Genomic DNA, 18,163 nt, shown 5'->3' on the forward strand with positions numbered 1-18,163 from the left:
CCTCCAGGAACAGGGTTGGGAAACCCTGTGATAGGCTCTCAGATCGCCAAGTATCAGCTCTGAGAGTAGCACCATTTTTGCAGAGAAGGGGTAGAAGAGATAAGGAAGTGTTCTTTGAAATGTACATTCGTTTTTTTCCTGTGCATAATACTGTATTCTTTTGAATTTTGAAAATCCATACTTTATTTTTTTCTGTAAGATGTCTCTTTACTTTTTCAGCTGGAGACTGAGATCCAAATGGTGTCTGAAGCCTATGAAAACCTGGCCAAATCATCCACAAAGAGGGAAGCTCTTGAGAAGACCATGAGGAATAAGCTGGAGATGGAGGTGCGCAGGGTACACGACTTCAACAGGGACCTAAGAGGTGAGAACAAAGCAGGATAGTTGAATGAAAAAGCAGGGTATTAAGAGTGTGTTATTAAAGGAGTGTCCATGAATTGTAACTTGCCACTATATTCAATCTTATGAATAAGCAGTGATTCCAAAGCATATTTGTCATTTTTTATTATATATTGCAACATTTTAGCTTGTTTTAGCTTGAAAATCATTAAGAGTAGACCTGCTTATGGTTGACAGGGTGAAATGGATTACTGGATCACAGTAAGATATAACAGGTTGCAGTAGAGCCGAGTAGAGCTTCCAAATTTTGTTAACATTATGTATGAACATCAGATGGAGTAACACTATGGGGTCAGTAAATGAGAATGTTGCGGTGATCCCATCTGGCTCCAACATTCTGTCCTTCCCATTAAAAAAGGCTTCTTATTCTCCTCCAAGTTCAAAGCATTTGAAGTTTCATTCAGTTTGCTTTCTTTTTTGTCAAATCTCATGGCTCTGTGTAGTATCTATTGGAGTCCAAAGCGATAGTCTCTTGCTCTCATTTTTCTGCTGCTGTCAGCAGGCCCACTCTGCCTGAGTGTGGCCACCTCTACGATCATGCCTCGCTGTGTTCTTTAGTCCAGCAGAGAACAGAGAACCCCTGATTTATGGCAGTATGCCCAGACTTTGTCCACAGGGAGCTCCAAGAGTTTTACAGCAAATTTTTCTTCTCTCTCTTGCTGTTTCTTTCTTTCACCCTGTGATTCTCATATTTTCTGTAGCCTGATATACTACTACTGCTATTGTTCAAGCATGGATTTCACTAAAGTACATTTCTCACGATTGATAATTAGTGTCGTTTGCGACGGCGTCCATAAATATTGCTTATTTTTAGGGTCAGGGATTTCAACATAACTTTTAAACTTTGGTGCATTCATTGCTAGGGACACGAATGAGTTGAGGTGCAGTAATACTCTTTGGCAACCACTTGTAGCATAATTATCTTTTTAAAATATTATACTGTGTCTAGTGTTCTTCTCATCTATATTTTAAATCTAGATAAGAATCTTAATTTTATTGCGAGGCACTGAGGCACAGTGGGGGAAAGGCATTTGATTCTGGAATGCTCATCTCACAGTCTGGTTGACTTAACATGGGGGAAATATTGTTTTAACGTTTGGCCTGCTTCCTTGATGAATGGTTTGCCATTTCAAAAAAACAGCAACCCCTACTATATAATGGCCCTTTTATCTGGGCCAGTTTTTGACTTAACTGTGCATTTGTGAATTATGTCAAAGACTGCTCTTTTGGAATTGTAAAATATAAATATTAAATGTTTGTTAGATTTTTGTTTTTTAATTTGCTGAGCAACCAGTCCCAGTAGTATATCATTTCTGAGAGGAGGCATGGAATCTGAGCTTCATATTCTAGGGTGTTTTGGTAGGATGAAGAATAATGCACAAAGCATCTGTTAAAATAATCACAGCTGTTTGCTGCATTCATTGAATGTATGAAGTAAAAATTCAATATTTTTATTTTGGTGTTAGTATTTTGGAAAGGCTTGATTGTGGTTTTCTCCCCCAAGAAAATAATAACCACATTTGGTAATGAGATACCACATAAACTTTCATATGGATTCATTTTATCAGTTTGACACAGTCTGGTTTTGGCATCCTATTTTCTGATTTAATCTCTTGCACATGACCCAACTTTATGAAGCATTGTCATATTTTTGAACCATAAAATTGGGGGGGAAGTATAATGATATTGTGTATTTCTTTAAATAGAGCGAATGGAAACCGCCAACAAGCAACTTGCAGCAAAAGACTGTGAGGGCACCGAGGACAATCGCAAAACCATCTCACAGCTTCTGGCTCAGGGTGAGTGGACCTCATCTAAAAGAAATCTAGAACTTCCTTGAAGCCAATGTGATGCATTTGTATTAATTATAGATTGGTTTTGAAATGCAGTTTATTTTAAGCAAATGTCAGTTGCGATTATATGGGGAAAGAAAGTACAGAATGTTCATTTTACTCATTTATCAGGTAAAGAGAGTCAGAGAGAGAAGGAGAAGCTGGAGATCGAGTTGAATTCGCTTCGCTCCACCAACGAGGACCAGCGCAGGCACATTGAGATCCGTGACCAGGCCTTAAACAATGCCCAAGCCAAAGTGGTCAAGCTGGAAGAGGAGGTAAAGCTCACTGATAATCAAGGGTGCCCGTGTTCCATTTTAGGAGTTTGTTTTACACATGCTTTAATTCACTCCATAGCTGTGTCTTTGAATGTATGATGCATTTGTTTACTTTTTAATCACATTATAATTGTAAAATTAGGACACAATCACAGCAAAACAGACATTTAGGTTCCCACTCCTCCGGTGTTCATATTCTCACCTACATGTCAACAACATTTACATTTTCTATAATTTCTGTGACCATATTTCTACATTTATGTATGTGTGTGCCCTCTTGTGGTCACATAGTACATCACTTTCTCATAACAAGTTCTGTTTTCATTTATCTGTCTATTTATTTTGGCCAATTAGTTGCTGAATCATGCTGCCATCCAAAAGAAGGGCTGAGGTAGTTTGCCTGTTTGGCACATCTTTCACTGGGGAGATTTAAGAGAGGGCTTGATCTATTCCAGATACTACACAGATTGCTTTAAAATGAACTGACCATTGAACAGTACAGCAGACCAGATTGCATTTGGGGAAATAAACTAACATCTGTCAAAATGTTCTGCTTATGAGTGTCCATGGTTGGTAAACAGTGGGAGAACTTTAACGAAACCGGAATTAAAAGGACATTTCGGAGTCATAACCCACTTACCCTCAAACACATCCCGGTGGTTCTCCGCCACAATGTTTAAGCTCAACCTTCTCAAGTTCTTTGAAGTCCTTCCCATCAACTTCTCATCGCTGCAGTTAAGATCTTCAAGCTTGAGTGAACCGTTGGCTGCAGCTTGCTTTGAAACCACACAACATCTCCTGAGGCCAAAAAAAGCTTCAAGGAAAAAAACAGAGAAAAAAACCTTCAAACCGAAGTATTGTTGATGGTTCTGACCTCCGGTCTTGAGTGTTTGTAACAGTTGGAATCTGTGGTTGAGCTCTTCTGGCGTGCTCCCAGATGGCCTTTTGGCCATCGTTGAACGGGGGGCGCACCCTTGCGTCCCAAAATGCACCGGGCCTTTCCACTTTTGTTCTACCCTGTCACAAACGCCCGCTTGTTTCCCGAACAAAGCCTCTTGAGTTGTCTGGCATGAAAGGACTTGAAGATGGCTGAATTCTTGCCCTCTCCACCCACCCCTTCCAAACGGGAGCCAAATACTTTTGCACTCGCTCTCTCACTCTTCTGTGTTATGATTCCCCCCCACCCCCCCAAGAGCTAAATTGGGGCATTCATTTTGGCTGCAATTACGACCACTGGTGGATTTGAGAGATGCAATGGAGAGAGAGGTTGAATGATACAAGGAGGCATTGTAAGGTGGATGGCGGGCTTCTGTGTGCAGCATGAGCAGCAGGGTTTGACCTGCATTTCTCTGTGTTTGTTTAGCTGAAGAAAAAGCAGGTATATGTGGAGAAGGTGGAGCGGATGCAGCAGGCTTTAGCACAGCTTCAGGCCGCATGCGAGAAGAGAGAACAGCTGGAGCATCGGCTACGCACACGACTGGAGAGAGAGCTGGAATCACTGCGAATGCAACAGGTAAGTGATGAACAAGCTTGCCTCAATTTGACCACATTCTGTTTGTTGTCAACAATAAATCCAATATTCAGATATACATTTTTGTGAAATATATATATTCCTCTTTAAACTAGGGCTGACACAATTATTTGATTAAATTCAAGTACTCAATTATAAAAAAAAATCCTTGATTGCAATATATACATGTCGAGTAATGGAAAAAATATTGCAAGTGGCGCATTCCCCTGACATGAAACCATGAACCGCATTTTAGACAATTTTCTAAGGCTGCACAATGTATTAAACCCGTAGCATAATGCTATTGTGAATTCACAAAGGCATATATGCCATGGGGGTTTAATATGTGCTTCATTTACGTGCATGTGTCTCAATAGCGGCTCTGTTCTGCTCCACACGATCATTTACACAAACGGAGCACGATCTCGAACTCTGCGAGTTTGGGTTGCTTATAACGTTCATCTGTTGTTCATCGCGGTGTACGCCATTTCATCAGATTTGTAGGGTAAATCATTTATAAATCTACATCAACATAGGAGAATACATCAGTATCTTTCTAAATATGCAGCCGTTTATTGCGATTTCAAAATAAAAGTCTAAACCTGTTTTTGCCTGTTTTTTGTGTCCACGTGTTCTTGTTCAAGAAATTACAGTGGCTGTAGCTTTTAGAAAAAGTAGAAAAATATTAAAGATTAAAGGGATGGTTCACTTTGAAATTAAATTTTGATATGTTTTAGCTTGCCTCATGGGCATCCGAGATGTAGGAGTATTTGTTTCCCCAGTAGTTTCAATTTTGATCATTTTAGGTCAAACCGTTCTTGTCTGTGCCTCACATAATGCAGGTCTATGGTCACCACCTTAAAGAGCATACGCAGAGAAGTCCAAATTAAATAATCCCCCATTGTAAGTACACACTGATGGCCTAAGACACGAAACGAGCGGTTTGTGTGAGAAAACCAACAGCATTTATATCGTTTTTACCTCTTGTACACCACTACGTCCGACTGATCCGAGGGCGCGCGTGCGTGTTTCCTGTGGTGTACAAGAGGTAAAAACGATATAAATACTGTTCGTTTTCTCACACAAACCGCTCGTTTTGTGTCTTAGGCCATCGGTGTGTACTTATGATGGGGGATTGTTTAATTTGGACTTCTCTGTGTATGCTCTTTAAGGTGGTGACCATAGACCTGCATTATGTGAGGCACAGACAAGAACGGTTTGACCTAAAATGATCAAAATTGAAACTACTGGGGAAACAAATACTCCTACATCTCGGATGCCCATGAGGTAAGGTAAAACATATCAAAATTTAATTTCAAAGTGAACTATCCCTTTAAGTAAACATTGTAATTAAATGTTGTTTGGCCAAACTTGGAGATGGAGAGCAAACATGGCCAAATCAAAAAGGATTTGATCTGCTGTAAATTGTAACAACACCAGACCGTTGGCGTCCTCTGCACGTATTTGTTATAACGCCCGTTTCACACATACTCCGTCTGCAGTGCGTGTGCGTTGCGTATTTTTTTCCGTACCCATGTTAACGGATGACAGCTTTCACACTGCACGCGGATGCTGTCCGTCAGTCCGTTCCAGGTGCGTTGCGTCTGCAGCAGTGCACGGATCGTTTTCGTACCGAGTCTATTTTTTGCTGCGCTGCGTTGCGTTGCTGCATTAAAGTGATAGAACATTGTTCGCATTAAAATAAACATGTACTGACGCGAAAATCTAGTAATTTCAACACGGATGCATATCATTTAAAATATACTCGTTTCAAAGTCAACACATGGCTTTTTTCTCAAGTAAAGCAACAAAACGACACCTTACCTGGCATTTAGGTAAAAAATGTGCCATAATGAAGAGCACTCGTACTTTCTTGGAGGTGAAATGCAAAGTTATTTTTGACCTGCAGGATTTCTTTTCAAAGGGTTTAAAAACGAAAGAAAAGACGAGAGTCGGCTGTTTTTGAATAGACTATTGTTTATGATTTTAAGCTATAACCTATGTTTAAATGTTTTGCCTTTTGTGTGAGCTAAATCTAAAGTATATTAATATATAAATATGAATTAATGAATTGAAAAAAATGTTGTTTAAATGTAGGCTTGTAGCCTACGTTAGCTGTCTACTCAGAAAGATTAAACAAAGAGAATTGCAATTCTGATGAGCCAAGATCAGTAACAACTTCTGGATTTTAAATAAAAAATCATTAATAAATGCTGTGTTTGTGGTATGTAAAAGCGGATCAGTTGCGGACTGCAAACGCAGCATATGTGAAAGGACTAGAGGGTGTGGGGCTCCTTCAACGCACACGCAACGCAACACGCACCGCACACGCACTGCAGACGGAGTATGTGTGAAACGGGCGTAATACATAATGTACACACAGAGATTTTTTTATATATTTGTATATTATATATTTTAACATGTATTGTTCTATGAAACCATATGATTACAAATTGTTTTTGATACTTTATTTGAACCAAATATTATATCCTCATTGTTATTGTATTTTAAATTATTATAAAGGCTTAGGTCTTTGCTTAAGTTTATTTTTATTACCACAAAAAAAGATCAGATTACTCAGTTAATCGCCAAAAATAACCGACCGATTACTTGATTACCAAAATAATCTTTAGTGATAGCCCTACTTTGAACCTTTCCCCAGACCTCAGTTCGAAAACCCTTGTATCAATCGGCAATAAATGCAATGCAGCCATTTCCTCTTTTCACACAAACATTCATACATGAATGAGTCTCAGTCATAGACAGCAAGAGCTCACACTCTCCCTGTAGAGAGGATCTGTTTCCCTACGTACCTTTTTTCTGTGTCGCATTTTTACTGACCCCTAATCTGGAGGAAAGGTTGCAACTCAGCCTCCTATGAGAATGTGTTTATATTAAGAGAAGAGGAGGAGGCGGAGTAGTAGACAGCTGTATTCTTCATTAGGGGCCCAGAAACTGGACATCCTTCCTCTGTGCTGTTCCCTCAACCTGGACACCTGAAACAACCTTCAGATGAGATCAGAATACTTTAGATCAGCGGTACTCGTATGTTAAGGTGTGGCCACATTTGCGAATTTTCGCAGACAAAAAATGTCAATTGTCAATAGTGTAGCAATGTATGAAGCACCGCTCACACAGAAGTCACTTTCAAACCATGCAGAATCTTGGTTCAATTACCAACTTGAACCTATTTTGATATCAGCATGGGGAAATCCTGTTTAGCTAGCTTAAATGGGAAAAAATAGCTATTTTTAGCTACATATTTTTTGTCAGAATTAAAGATGTCTCAATAGTTCTTCCTCTCTCGCTCTCACAGAGGCATGGTGGTTCTCAGAACACAGTAGGTCCTGAGTTCAGCACAGCGGCTCTGATGGAACACCTGAGAGAAAAAGAGGAGAGGATTTTGGCCCTGGAGGCCGACATGACCAAATGGGAGCAGAAATACCTGGAGGAGAGCGTCATGAGACAGTTTGCGCTGGACGCCGCTGCTTCTGTGGCCACACACAGGTACGCAAGTTCACTGCTATACACTAACTAAGACTGTTGTCTAACCAACAATGTAGAAGGAAGTTATTTAATATTTCTCTTTTTCTTTTTTCTATAACTTTATTTAATTTTCTGATATGACATTTGTTTTATCTGAACAAGGGTCCAACAAAGGAAACAGTGGTACGGTATACCGAATACATAAAAGTTAAGCAATTCTAGTTGAGGATAAGTATTTCGGATACATAAAATAAAGGGGTTCCAAACTGATCACAGTGGTAACATCAGGAAGGTAGATTAATCGTTACAAATATGTAATGCAGTACGAGACCCAGTATATAATGATCATATTCTCAAGTAATCTAATACAGGCTTCCATATTTTCAAGAAAATATCATGCTTGTCATGATTAATATATCGTAACTTCTCAATATGAATAATGCTCACTAGCTCACTCAGTAGCCCATCGAATGTTGGAACAAAATCCAGTTTCCACCTTTGAAGAATCAGTCTTTTTGCAAGAACCATAAATAAAGAAATACACTGTTATTTAATATTTCTCAAGAGTATTGTGCTGAAAACTAAATTAAAAGATATATTTTTTCAATGGGGTCATATAATGGTACATGCACTATTACAAGTTGATTGTACGGAAATGTGTGTTGGCAGTGCCTGTACACAAACATCCTACAATGATAAAAATCCATCCAGTGTTTTTTTTTCCATCTCCTTATATGTTTTCCCCTCAAATCAAGCCTTCCACACCCCACACCTCTCCCACGATTGTTGATTGACAGCAGCGTTTCAACTCAGACCCTCCCTGAGCGAGCTTTGTCATCGCCAGTCCGCCCTTGTTGATAGGCTGGAGCAGAATGGCGTCTAAGCGATTGTGGGTTCTGTTCTTGGGTGTAATAACAAACACAGCAGTCATTTAGATTTTTCTAAATCCGAACCGCTGAAGACGCCATGGCTGAGTTTTGTTTTCGAAGGGAATATTCCCCCCAATCAATGTCAATGCTTTTATGTCTGCGCAAACCGCAAATCATCTCCCTAGACTGCTTTATAAAAAATGGTCAGTTTGAAGCAGTTTTTGCTAAGAAGCTCCTCCTGAAAAAAAGATTGGTACCAACTATTTGTGTTCCTGCTGCACCTCCAGCAGAAGTGAGTGTAGTCTGAAATGCTTGCACACTTCACGATTAATGCGGCTAAAGTTTACAGGGTAAGACATTGCGACATGCTTTCTATGTAAGACGTTCTCAATATAATTCATAATCCCATGTTTATAATGAACAACACGTTATGGTTATTGTTATCACAAACTGTGTACGCTGGTGATAAAGTTAATGTGGTAACACTACACTAAGCTTACTTTTGTAGATGGTTTATAACAGTGTTACTGTGTCAAAAAAAAAATTTTGTAACAGTTATTACACTGCATAGATGACGTTACGCATCACTGACAAGCCTACATTTACCGATAAAAAGTTTATTGACATTAGCTAGCTGTAACATCAATCTGTCAATGAACTAACGTATACACTAGTAAACACATAGCATTTATATCTCACTACGCTAACGTTACCCTGTAAATACAAAGATAGCGTAAATCAAAGTGACATTATGTTAACCAACCAATCAGAAACGTGCTGTTCGAGTCTTAATTGTTGAATTTTGTTGGGGCCGTAATCTTGTTCCGGTTCCGACTTGATACAGCTGCACAGATGTATCCTCAGAGACTCCCTTTGACATGCTTTTCCCAAAATATACCCTCAACTAGTGTTGCAACTATTTTCCAAGGAAAGTAGCTAAAGCCTGCCCAAAAAGTCACTAAATGTCGCTAGATGACGGCATGTGTCAATTAGCATATCTGTGACGTCATCACGCCGTCCTTGCGTTCAGCCTGCCTAACCTGTTTTCTCTCCTAATCCATGCTCATTTATTGTATTTTAAAATAATATAATACAGCCGACTGTCCAATAAATGTTTTAATTTCCTATACCCTTTTGGTATACAAGTGGAGTATGATGATATAGTGAATTACAAAAATGTTATATGTGTAAAATCTGAATTGAGAAACTGGATGAAATAAAGCTCTGTGATAGTGAGTAATATAAGCGATAAGCACAAGAGAAGAATGGAACTCACCATAACTAATTTCTTTAAATAAACAAAAGAAGCAGATATCATTAAGTGAGAAATCCGTGGCAACCCTGTGTGCTCATGTAGGCTATAGCTCGCTCATTCACGTCTGTCAGCTGCTGTCTGTGTACGTTTACCGGCATGCGTGCAGCTCCCCTCAGCCATTCACTGAACAGGGCAGACGCAGAGAGAGATGTGTGTGACGGCAGAGGAAAAAAAAAGACCTCGCAGGAAAGTACTAGCAACATTTGTAAACTAAAGTAGCTGACGTTTGTCCAAAAAGTCACTAAATTTGTCGCTAGTCGCTTTTTTGAAAAAAAAGTCGCTAGAGGGGTCTTGAAAAGCCGCTAAATATAGCGACAAAATCGCTAAGTTGGCAACACTGCCCTCAACTGTTGTCAAGGCAACACGCCAAGTGTGTTGTGTCAAAACGCCTCACAGAACAGAGGGGCGGGGTGAGCAAAGCTCATTATCATTTAAAGTCGCATTCACTGAAATGGCTTGCTGAAAACAGAGCTGTTTTTGACCAGGTAAAAATGACTGTTTTCTTACAATACTAATGAGAATTTTTAATTAAAAGTATATTACAAAGTTTTCATTTAGACACTAAAGAATCATATTAACTTTTTCAAAAGTGGCACTATATGACTCCTTTAATGAAACGAAAGTAACAACGAAAGTGCTTGTTTATTTAGCAGACGCCTTCATTCGAAGTGACTATGAATGATTATGAATACTGAAACTATATAAAATGAAACTAAAAGTTGCTATTAAATTTCATTTGCTTTTAATTGCTATTAAATACAAATGAAAGTAAAACCATCTATGAATGATTAAATCTAAAAGTATCTTCAAAACAACCAAGTTAAATTTGACTGAAAATCTACCGTTTCTCATTGTTTTTTGTGTTAACTTCTAACCTATCCAGAGACACATCCTCTGCCATCATTAGCCATTCCCCCAGCAGCAGCTATGACACTTCGGTGGAGGCACGTATCCAGAAAGAAGAAGAGGAGATCCTCATGGCCAACCGGCGCTGCTTAGACATGGAGAGCAGGATCAAGAACCTGCACGCTCAGATCATAGAGAAGGACGCCATGATAAAGGTGCTGCATCAGCGCTCGCGCAAAGAGCCGGCCAGCAAATTAGACGCCCCGGCAATGAGGCCCTCCAAGTCCCTCATGTCCATCGCTATGGGCTCCGGGAGCTCCAGCGGCTCCGGGCTGCTGTCACACTCTCTGGGCCTCAGCGGAAGCAGCCCCATCACAGAGGAACGCAGGGAAGACCGCAGCTGGAAGGGCAGTCTGGGTACGTCAGTCCGGTGTGAAGTGAGAAAAAGATCTAAAATTACTGGAGGGACTTTTTAAGCTTCAGAGAAGCCCCAAGTATTAAAAATACAATAATACATATTTTTACTAATAATGTATAGGGTTGGGCATCGTTTCAACCATCGGATGACCGACAGCCAATGAGAGGCCAAGATACAAGGCAGCGGGAAGTTCGGGGAGGTGTTATAGACCAGAATATCAGTATTTTAATAGATATATTTACCATTTTATCAAAGCTAAACAAAGCACAGACATTTGCTTGACCAGCCAAATTATTTATTTACCTCCAACTCTCTTTGCAGAACACACTCCTCGTCTCCCCTACCATTTCTTCCGCCATAGTTTTATTTTATTTTTCACTTTTTTGCTGCAAGTCAACGGACAGACAATTTGGACTGCAAGCTTTCTGCAGTCTATATTTTTAATAACAACTCCGGTCTGACGCACGTGATCTCGCATTGTTACCGTGTCCCTCCTCACGTGTGTTTGGTTGTGAAATGTAGTTTGCGGACAGTTACAGGACAGAGTTGTCTGCGATTCTTCCTCCTGAACTAAACTCACTGGAACTATCTGTGCATTAAATGGGTTTTATTGCACTCAAATCATAATTGAGTATTCAGACAAACCATGGTATAATTAAAAATATAAACCTGTGATGTGTGTAAATCTCAGACTGAATGTTTCAGAAATGCAGCAGTGGATCCAGATTCATAAAAGCACAGCTCTGAATTGGTTATTTCCCAATAATGTTAAAGCATATGTACTTGTATACGAAATTATTAAAGTGGTGAAATTTCATAATAAAATAATGTATCCTATCTATTTGATCACGCAGTCTGAATGGTTCCTCTTCTTGTTCCAGGTGTTCTGCTGGGCCCAGAGTTCAGGGGTGACTCTTTGAGGACAGAGTCCATTTCCTCCTCTCCATCTCCAGTCCTGCCCTCCACCCCAATGCCAGCTGCCACACACTCAAAGACTGGCAGCAGAGACAGCTGCACCCAGACGGAGAAGGGTCAGGAGGCCAGCAAGCCGAGCACACCCGCCCTGCAGAGCGTTCCCGGACCCAGCCGGATCAGCAGCCCGAGCCCTGTCTACATACCCGACCGCATCGCCGGTACAGCTTACACACACACACACACACACACACACACACACACACACACACACACACACACACACACACACAAAATCACGCTAAAGTAAGGTTGTAAACCTGCGTGTTCTTCAAGTTTTGTTTTCATTATGGGAAACCAGCCCAACAACCACTAATACTGACATTCAGCTGAATGTTTGTCCCGTGAGCTGCGGAAAGTTACGGAAAGGAAACATTTATAACAATTTCAATTAAATTACTTTATAATATAATTTATTTAGTAATACACTGAACATGCAATTCATGCATACAGTAAATTTAATAGACTCCTGTGATCAGCATGTTTTTAATATTTGAACTAAAATGAATTTTTATATATTTTTAGGACATCATAAAGTATGGTAAAATGTCATGATGCAACTGTTCTTATATAGTTATGAAGAAGGAAAAAGCCTCATTTAAATAATGACATTTATTTATATTTCTTAGATAAAATGCACTGAAGGAGTTTTGTTGATGTTAATATTTAGTATTTACTGCATCAGTCATGTGATGCAATGTGCATACAGAAGGGAAAAATTTAATATCTTAATATAAAAAAACGGCATATTTATGAATTAATAATGTGTAAATAAAAAAATTCTACCTTGAATATATTTAAGAACATTTTTGAAAGATGTTCTTAAATGTGCCCTAGAATGATTTGAAACAATATGTTAAATTGTTCTCTGATATATACATAGAGGGTATGTGGCTTATTTCAGCGCAAAAATTGTCCTGATACAGTTTTACAGGTCCATTTACAACCCTAGAAATTGTCCCTAGGATGTAATGCTGTTTTTGCCTTATTTGGAAGAGTCATGAATATTAATGTTGAGCTCTGCTCTGATTGGCTTATTTCAGCCACTCACAGCAGTCCAGCGGTGCAGCGAAGTGGCTCGTGAGTCCTGACCGTCCTGACAGAACACAGACCGACTGAATGACACTTTAAGCAAAAACATCTCAAATAGACATTGATAAAATGCAGCCTACTTGTTTATTTGGTGTTTTCAGATCATCCACGCATGCGAGAGAGTTTGCGTTCGTGCGGTTGCCAGATTTCAGTCATTTAAATCCTTTAAACAAAACTTTTCTGTGAAAAGAACACATCCGGTGTTTTACCTAAACATGTCCAATCTGACAACCGTATGCACGCGAGCTCTCTCTCTGCGCGCGGATGATCTGAAAACACCAATAAACAAGTAAGCTGCATTTCATCAATCTCCATTTGAGATGTTCTGCTTAAAGTGTCATTCAGTCTACATTATAGACTTGTCTTTTTTCTTCAACGATATTGCATGTTTATATAACGTTAGTCATAATGTAGGCTACGCAGTGACTGTGATGTAGCCTAATCTAAAATACAAATAAGCAAAAACATCATAGGAAACATCATACTTCAGTTCTGAAAAATATAAATATATAACTTATATTTTTTCAAAATGAATAGCGTTTTCAAATGACTATCGTTTTAACTTATATGGTGGAAAAGTTGACGTTTGCTAGAAGGATCGAGTGAACGATCTGTAAGCAACGCATCTACGGTTGTATTTTGTAATATAAAATAATATTAACTAATTGTCTAATTGTCATTAGACACACTATTTAGTTTTGTATGGTACTTGGAGTTTCCTGTTGTTACTGTACTAGCATCTTGCATCATCTAGACAATGCTGTCTCTCTAAGAAACTTTCAATTTAATCAGAAATTGTTTAAACAGCTAGTCAATAAGTGGATAAATCATTACCTACTGCTTGCAGAAATACAGTTGCCACTTTTGTTCAGTTTAAGACGCTGAGCTAAGCTTGCATAAAATGGGCCGAACTAACGAACGATTTGTTGTGGTATCCGATTATAATAAACCTCAACCATGACTGTTGACATATGAAAATTCCTCACGTCTCCTGCACAGCCTGGATCATAATGTGTCATGAGAGCTGCCGTTTTTGCTATCTTCAAGTGTCTTGTTTACCATCAATAGATTCGGCTTCGTCAGTTCCGCCTGACGCGTGCATATAAATGATCCCCAACGCTTGCATCACAGTTGGGATTATGTTGAGAAGCACTTTTTTTTCAGTGATGTTTTTGGTTCATGAGATTTACATATGAAGTAGGAGGCAATGGTGTTTGAGACTCTCAGTATGTGATGTCCATGTACTGAACTCTTATTATTACGCTATATGGCAAGGTTAATTCAATTTTTCATTCTAGGGCACATTTAAATATATGAAGATATGTTTTTATTTGTACTTGGCTACACCACATTACCTTTTAGAAAATGTTAACCTTTGTTAAAACCCTATGAAAAAGAACTTTGCACAAAACTAGCTTTTTACTTTTCTTTACCTGGAACACTGTTGTTCACCATTGACTGATAAACATCTGCATATGTTTTTGTCTCTACAGATGTGCCAGTGTTTCACTCCAGTACATTAGAGAGGAGATTACCAGCGCAGTCGCTCCCGCAACAGAGCCTCCCGCCGCAGGACGTGGACAGTGAGATGGTGGAAATACTCATCTGATCACACACATATTGATAAAGACACAACTCAAAGCAGGTGAAGGATTCCTTCTCTCCGCATTTGCAGATCAAGATTGTCGGGACAGATGGGATGTTTAGGAATAAACTCTTTACCCAAACCGGTGAACAACAATATACAACAACATTCACAAAAAACACTTTTTTTGTACAGTATTGTCTGGCGGACACTTTCCCTCTCCAGACCCTCGGACCAAATGTTCTGCCATTATTTTTTACATTTATTGCACTACGTTGTTTGTTTTTTTACTTATTTTTGGGTATGCAATTGTTTTGTTGTGTATATGTACTAATAATACAAATGTGGCACTTGAGTATTTAGCGAAATGGTGAGCAGCCGAACAGTTGTTACGTGTATATACTGCATCGGAATACTGTAAAACTGAATGTCGTAGGGCCTTTTTTTATTCTAGGACGCAATGTCTGTACGGCTCGCTCTGTACGGTTCACATCGCACTGTGTAAGAGCAATCCAGAAGCTCAGAAGTATGTGAAAGTATGAGTGACCCAACTGGTTTTGGGTTTGTCTGTGTGAGAGTCTGCAGTTTTTCCAATCAAAACTAAGGTCCATCATTCCAGTAGAGCTACAACAGCCACAAAAACGTGCCTTGGTTGAGAGGTACCACACACCGGACACTTCCAGGTCTGTCCTTTCAGTTTGGAAATCCTCCAAACCTGTCGTTTCAGTGTGATGAGGTTTTTTTTTCAGTCTTGTGGTCGCAAGACAGATATTTAACTCGACCAAAGTAATCTGTAGAAAAGATGCAAATTATATGCAAATGTTTAAAGAAGGGCCAAGCAACGATCCTCAGGTTATTAAGAGGATCTAATGTGTCCAATCATGTTCCTGGAGGGCCACTGTCCTGCAGAGTTTAGCTCCAACCCCAATTAAACACACCTGAACAAGTTAATCAAGGTATTACGTGGCTTACTAGAAACTTGCTGGCAGGTGTGTTGAGGCAAGTTGGAGCCAAACTTTACAGGATAGTGGCCCTCCAGGACCGAGTTTGGATGGTGAACATGATTTCACCAAGCGCAACATGTTCCTGGACCACCATCTTTGTTGACCCTGGAACAATATTCTAAAAAAAACAATCAGATTTGAGGGACACGTTTAGTTCGTCAAGTTTAGGCTGACAACTAGGGCTTGGTGCATATAACTTATGGGTAGGACTAAATTTTCGGACAGGAATGTTGTTCCAGGAGAATGACTTGGACAATCAAATTGACCGAGTTTGAACCGAGATTATACGGATGTGTAAATGAGATTCTTCTGTGAAATTAGGAAATATTTATAAAACCATCTGATTTGGTTGCTTTCATAATTTTCTCATGTGCTTCATAGTTTGTGGAATTTGTTCCCAGCAACCTCTGGATCTAAATTTGCGAGAGATTTTCTGTTGACGCCCAGTCTCTGACGTCAATGTGATGTCTTTTCGGTATGACCGTTTTCATCTGGAACATGTCACATTTAAAGTGTTTGCTCTTCTCAACCACATTTCTAAAACGTTCCCTGGCAGAAGTTACAACAACATTCAGCCGATTTATTTGTGAATTCATTCGTGTTTCTCAGGTGCTTATACAGAAATATGGCCGTTAATACACAATGTTGTCCAGATGATGCGTACGTTCATTTGGATTGTTTGGCGAGATGTCATTTATACATAAATGAACAACCAAGTTTAAGTTTCTAAAGCATGCCATAATTTCAAAGAACTCAAAAGCTTCAAACTTCTGAGCAGTTAAAACATATTCTGCCCCCTGTTGGACACACATAATTGAGGTATATAATACTACCTGGAGAACGATCTGTTAGCATCCCATTTCCTCTCATATGTGTCATTTTGAGCCAATCAACTGAGCCCTAAATGCCATGTGACTCATGTGGAGCCATTATATGATGTTAAAAACGAGTCTAAAAGTAAAAATTATTTAAAGGGTTAGTTCCAAAAATGAAAATTAGCTCATGACTTACTCACCCTCAAGCCATCCTAGGTGTATATTACATTATTTCAGATAAACACAATCAGAGTTAAATAAAAAAATGTCCTGGCTCTTCCAAGCATTATAATGGGAGCCCAAGGCAGCCCAATATTTGAAACCCCCAAAAGAGTGCATCCATCCATTATAAAAGAGCTCCACACGGCTCTGGAAATATGGAAGTCCTGGCAGAAGCTAGATACTTTACTTTATAATGTGTTACATATGGATATTTTTCTTACACAAATCCATCGTTTCACTTCAGAAGGCCTTTATTAACCCCCTAGAGCTGTGTGGAGCTCTTTTATAATGGACGGATGCATTTTTTTGGGGGGCGTCAAAATCTAAGGTAGCATTTACTGCCATTATAAAGCTTGGAAAAGCTAGGTCATTTTTTAATATAACTTAGATTGTATTGATCAGAAAGAAGAATGTCATACACACCTCGGATGGCTTGAGGGTAATCTTGGGTAAATTTCCTTTTTTGGTGAACTATCCCTTTAAATATATTTCCCTATAAATTAGATTCCTTAACATTTGATATCATGGAAACATGTAACTGTAGTTGATTTGATATTTCATTAGTTTTGAAAAATGGACCAAATCGAATTCATTTACAAGCAATTAAGTATTTACGCACAGTCAGTCTCAGTTTAGCACACTGTGTGCCTCACTACTTGACATTTTGTTCAAAATTATTTTCTCTCATTCGCTCGATAGAAATTAGGTTTTTTTTTTTTTTTCCGGTCTTTGTTTTAAATAACCTGAAAACATTTCCGGCATTGTTAGATCACCCATTGTCAAAACACTCAACAGCTGGTTATTTAAAAGACCGTTTCAGCAAGTTTGAAGAGCACTCATCTAATTTAGGCACAAACTGAGACAATGGACCTAAGAGTGGACTGAGACAAAGGTGGGACAAAATGCTGATAAACATGCACATTCCATTTAAATAGTTCACTGAATGGAAACCGATTTCTACATACAGAAAAGGCGCAACTAAACAGAGTTAAAGTTTAACCGTGCTGGTCAGTCTCGCTGTGAGGCTAATCTAGTCACGAGTTGAGATTTCATTAGCACATTTATCAGTTTGTTCCACCTCAAGCCTCAGTGTAGTTATCTAAACCCATCTTGATGGTCTTGCTACATTTGATACTTTAAAGTTTGAGCTTCTAAAGGAGAATGTGTCGTAGTCCATCTCAGGACAATTTACGAGAATGTGTTTTTGTATTATTTCTTTGTATAGCATCTACCCTTTTGTCCCATCAATGGACATTTTTACGTATTCTTTTCCTCACGAGGAATGTTTTCCTTCATTTCACTAGTATTTGATTCATTACAAAATGTCACTAGTTGCTGCTTGACAATTAATTTGAATTCAATGGTATTCCCGTTCATCATTTCCCATCTTCTCATGCAGATGTTGTATAAGGCTTTTCATTTTTCAGTAACTGTTTTTTTTTTTTTTCTTGGTTAATTTAATTTTTTAATAAACTGATCCAATTGCAGCATTTAGTTTTTTGTTTTTTACAAGCATCATG

At 39.0% G+C, this 18,163-nt stretch overlaps 1 protein-coding gene across 4 annotated transcripts in view; it reads left to right on the forward strand.

Annotated features, from left to right (window-relative positions):
* Positions 1–18,130, forward strand: part of amot (angiomotin) — a 42,134-nt gene extending 24,004 nt beyond the window's left edge. For all 4 annotated transcript variants that reach the window (XM_067424007.1, XM_067424008.1, XM_067424009.1 and 1 more), the window contains 8 exons: positions 220–364; positions 2,106–2,198; positions 2,364–2,509; positions 3,873–4,022; positions 7,336–7,526; positions 10,573–10,952; positions 11,835–12,086; positions 14,511–18,130. In XM_067424007.1, coding sequence (XP_067280108.1) covers positions 220–364; positions 2,106–2,198; positions 2,364–2,509; positions 3,873–4,022; positions 7,336–7,526; positions 10,573–10,952; positions 11,835–12,086; positions 14,511–14,626 — 1,473 coding nt within the window. In that variant the 3' untranslated portion in view covers positions 14,627–18,130. The remainder of the gene's footprint in view (positions 1–219; positions 365–2,105; positions 2,199–2,363; positions 2,510–3,872; positions 4,023–7,335; positions 7,527–10,572; positions 10,953–11,834; positions 12,087–14,510) is intronic.
* The last annotated feature ends 33 nt before the right edge of the window (positions 18,131–18,163 follow it).

Source organism: Pseudorasbora parva, chromosome 18 (genome assembly GCF_024679245.1).
Source record: "Pseudorasbora parva isolate DD20220531a chromosome 18, ASM2467924v1, whole genome shotgun sequence".
In the NCBI taxonomy this organism is placed as follows: Eukaryota; Metazoa; Chordata; class Actinopteri; order Cypriniformes; family Gobionidae; genus Pseudorasbora; species Pseudorasbora parva.